The sequence below is a fragment of the Malurus melanocephalus genome, unplaced genomic scaffold, assembly GCF_030028575.1.
Source record: "Malurus melanocephalus ecotype Western Australia unplaced genomic scaffold, MMel_1.1 scaffold_992, whole genome shotgun sequence".
NCBI lineage: Eukaryota > Metazoa > Chordata > Aves > Passeriformes > Maluridae > Malurus > Malurus melanocephalus.
The window spans coordinates 62,987-66,722 of record NW_026624224.1 but is presented as its reverse complement, the minus strand read 5'-3'; the positions used below and the strand labels follow the sequence as shown (position 1 = coordinate 66,722).

Here is a 3,736-nt window from a genome sequence, read left to right as displayed (position 1 = left end):
CTTCCCTTCCCTTCCCTTCCCTTCCCTTCCCTTCCCTTCCCCAGCCCTGTGACAAGCTGCCAGCTCACATCTCCTCTCTGCTTCAATTCTCCTTCACACAGAGGCAAACACAGCCTCAAACACTTCAGAAAGATGAAAAAAGAACAAGCGGCAGGACACTCGTGAGCATGAGACAAAAAATTAAATTTTGCTCTCCGTGAGCCAGTAAAACAGCATTTCTCTTCAATCATCTCATATAAATCTCAAATTTCCCTGTTTTATGGGGTTATCCCATGATGACAAGAGAAGCAAGAAGTGACCATTTGCAGAGGTTTTRTTTGATTTCTGAGGCACATTCTGGGACAGTGGGGAAGTGAGGAAACAGAGGAGGTAAAAGAGGAGACAGARCCCACACTTGAGCCTCTCCTCACCTCCTCATCCCAGTAACTCTGTGCCACACTGTTCCAATGGTTTCCCATTTCTCTTTCCCCCTGCCCAGCCTGGCAGCACAGGACTGAAGCACCAAGGATAGCACATAGACAGCAGCGCTCCTCAGCACCTCAGTTCTGACAGAACTGACCTCATTTCTTCCTTCTCTCCCCTTCTCCCCACCAGCAATCCTGCCCTAATGAGTCAGACTTGGCTGAACGCTCCAATTTGCAGCCAAGCTCACAGAAGTGTCAAAAGCTCCTGCTGTCTATTTTCCAAATTACTTTCGGAACTCCTATCACARGAGTCTTATCAGAACAGCAGTTGTGACATTAAGCAGAACAAATACATCGTCATCTGGACAGAGGGAGACGTGCAAATCCCTGGGACACACCACACAGGCCAGCCCAAAAATCACTAGGCAGGAACATTAATCTAAGAACTAGTCCAGCAGAGTGTGTGCTTGATTATCAGTTAGGGCAAACCAGCAGGAATTAGATATTACAAACAGATTCTGGACTTCATTTAGCACCTGAATGACAAGTAATTTTTAACTGGAAGATGCTTTCTACTTTAAAAAGYAAATAGGATCTTTCTTTTCCCTTAAAAAATGTTCAATACATTGAATACCAAAATGCTGGAGTGGCACTCAGTGCTCTGGGCTGGGTGACAAGGTGGGGATTGGGCACTGGTAGGACTTGGTGACTTTGGAAGTCTTTTCCAAACTAATTGATTCTGTGATAATTCACTGTACAATAAAGCAGAGACTGTGAAATTGCCAACCAATATGCATTTGCTGCCACAGTTCCGTGGCTCAATGTCTGAAATCAACTTTTGTAAAAAGTTTGCAGCTTTTTTTGGTAATTTATTTGCCTGAACATGCACCACAAATGAGACTGCTATTGCTAAAAGCAGGTGTGAGCAGTGTTTGGTGTGTTCAGCTGGATTCCAGCTTCCATCAGATCCATCTCAACACACACAACAGCAGTTCCTGCAGCTGTAAACACGATTTATAGAAATCCACACCGGCTGAAATGACAGGTGAGAAAGCCTGGAGGAAGAACACCTTTCTCARGAATGGAATCACCACCAGCAGCAGCTCTGCCAAGCGCTCACAATCCCAACCCTGGCAAACGCAGAGCTTCAATTCCTCCTTCTCCCAGCAGAGGCTACTGCTCACCTACAAACCCATGGGCAGGGCACTGAGCAGAGCCAGAGGGGAAGGAATTGTGCCTCAACATCCTCCTGAAATGCAGAGAGGAAGCTCCTGGAGAAGCAGCTGCTCCTTTACCTTGTTTGCCACCGTGTACTGGTAGGAGTAGCGCTGCTTGCCGCTCATGTCCTCGTACACCGTGGGGACAATCTTCAGGATGTAGTCGTGAGAGGCAAGRGCTGTGCACAGAAAGGGCAGGGGAAGGACAATGTTAGCACTGAGAGAAAGGATTCAGCCCACAGAACAATTCAGAGTCACAAAAAAAGGGCGTCACCCTCCTCCTTATCTCAGCGATAAAGCGACAGCTCCACATCCCACATTTCTGCCCTTCATAGCGGACTTTGTCGGGCGTTTGGGTGACACCAGAAGCCACCCACCACTTCTGCAGGACCACAACCCACCCAGGGTTTGGGTTACTTGAASCTTCAGAACTGCTTGCTGCTATAAATGGTAAGCTTTTATCACCACCACAAACAGCCTGGTTAAATCAGGAACTGGCTGAGGTTAGGGCTGCAGCCCACTGAGATCATTTTGACAAAAAAATAACCTGAGGTATCACAACCTATGTAGTGCCATTTCTTGTGACACCCATCTATCTTTCTCTTCTTTCTTCTCCTACAGCTGCTTAACCTTTTTTTTTTTTTTTTTTTGTTATTTAAATGGCTCAGGCCATTTTTTTGTATCTGCTAGAATAGCTCTAAAACAGAATCGTAAATGTCACTTCTGAAGGATTCTCTAGCCAAATGTAACTCAATGACATTTGACTCCTGGAGGAAAAAAAAAAAACCCCAAACCCCAACTGTGTAGCTTCAGGAACAGCCACAGAAATTTTGTTCAAAGAAATGGACAGGACTGATGTCCTGCAGCAGCCTGAACTCTTGAGAGAGTTGTAGCATGCACTGGAAATTTATTTTTTGTGCTGGTCATAAAAAGTGCCATGAAAATGTCCCTCTTCCCATCCASAGAGCAGAAATTTTGAGGTAATTTGAAGCACAACTACAAGGAAAAGTTCTGGTGGAGGTAACAGCAGCAAAGGGACACAATAGGAATAGGGTAAGGATAAAAAAATTCCTTAAGGACTGCAAACGACCTTTTGGGCTCAGCCTTTTCTGTAGCACTGGAGGAAATGGAAATGTCAGCCAGCAATGTCTGGATCATTTTGGCTAAAGAGGCAAATTCAAGATTTCTGGATGCACCAGAATGGATGGCCCTGCTTTCCCTCCTGCAGAGGGKGGCTGAGAGCTGCAATCCCCAGGAATACCCACGGTTTGAGCTGAGCTTGTCTGCTCCCTCCAAGGCATTGAAYGCTCCATGAACGTTGTGGACCTGGAAAGCAAAAAGGAGGATGAAGAAATCGTGCTCTTGATGCTCTTGACCTTTGCTTCCCTACCCTGTAACCAGGAGATCAGCCTGATTCAACCCTGCCAAAAACAAAGGCTCAACCCAGTTAAAGATGACCCCAAATATCTTTCAGTGACCATCATCACAGAGGTTGGTTCCAAGTGAAAAAGCTGATTTCACAACACCTCACCAGATGAAACTCCAAAACCACTCCAAAGCTAAAGGAATTGCAGTTGGAAGAGGCCAGTTGTGAAATTTTCACCGTGAGGTATTTCCTAACTGTTCTGCAGAGTTGAATTAACTTATCAGGCTGAAAGGGAAATAAATGGGAGTAACACTCAGGGTAAAACTCAGCAGTTTTCCTGTACAGGTGGCTCAGAGCAGCTGGGTTTGGAGATGGGAAGGACACATCCCAGCATTGCCATCCCTTCAGCTTCTCCTGCAGCTGATCCCATGTGTGTGAGTATCTGTTTGCCCAGAATAACTGGATTTCCATGCCTTGCACACGCTGTGACCTGGAATCTGATCTCCACCAACAGAATAATCCAGGTGTGAACTCTCCAGARAGAAATTTCCAGACAGGGAGAAGCCCACAGCAGGAGCTGCAGGTCAGAGGTCGCTCACAGGATACAAAGAAAGGATAAATAACTCCACAACCTAGAAATTCCTGACCTTAAGTCAGGAAGGCAGAGTCTGGAAGGAGGATTTGGTCAAKGGTGTGCCAGTTTCACCTCCCCAACAGGGCAATGCCACCTCCTTCCCAGACCCTCTCAA

General features: G+C 46.2%; 1 protein-coding gene across 1 annotated transcript in view; it reads right to left on the bottom strand.

The window, feature by feature from the left end:
• Positions 1–3,736, bottom strand: part of ERGIC1 (endoplasmic reticulum-golgi intermediate compartment 1) — a 57,987-nt gene that overhangs the window by 10,771 nt on the left and 43,480 nt on the right. The window contains exons 7-8 of the mRNA XM_057386552.1: positions 2,887–2,947; positions 1,700–1,800 (exon numbers count right to left, since the gene is read on the bottom strand). Of these exons, the coding sequence (XP_057242535.1) occupies positions 1,700–1,800; positions 2,887–2,947 (162 nt within the window). The remainder of the gene's footprint in view (positions 1–1,699; positions 1,801–2,886; positions 2,948–3,736) is intronic.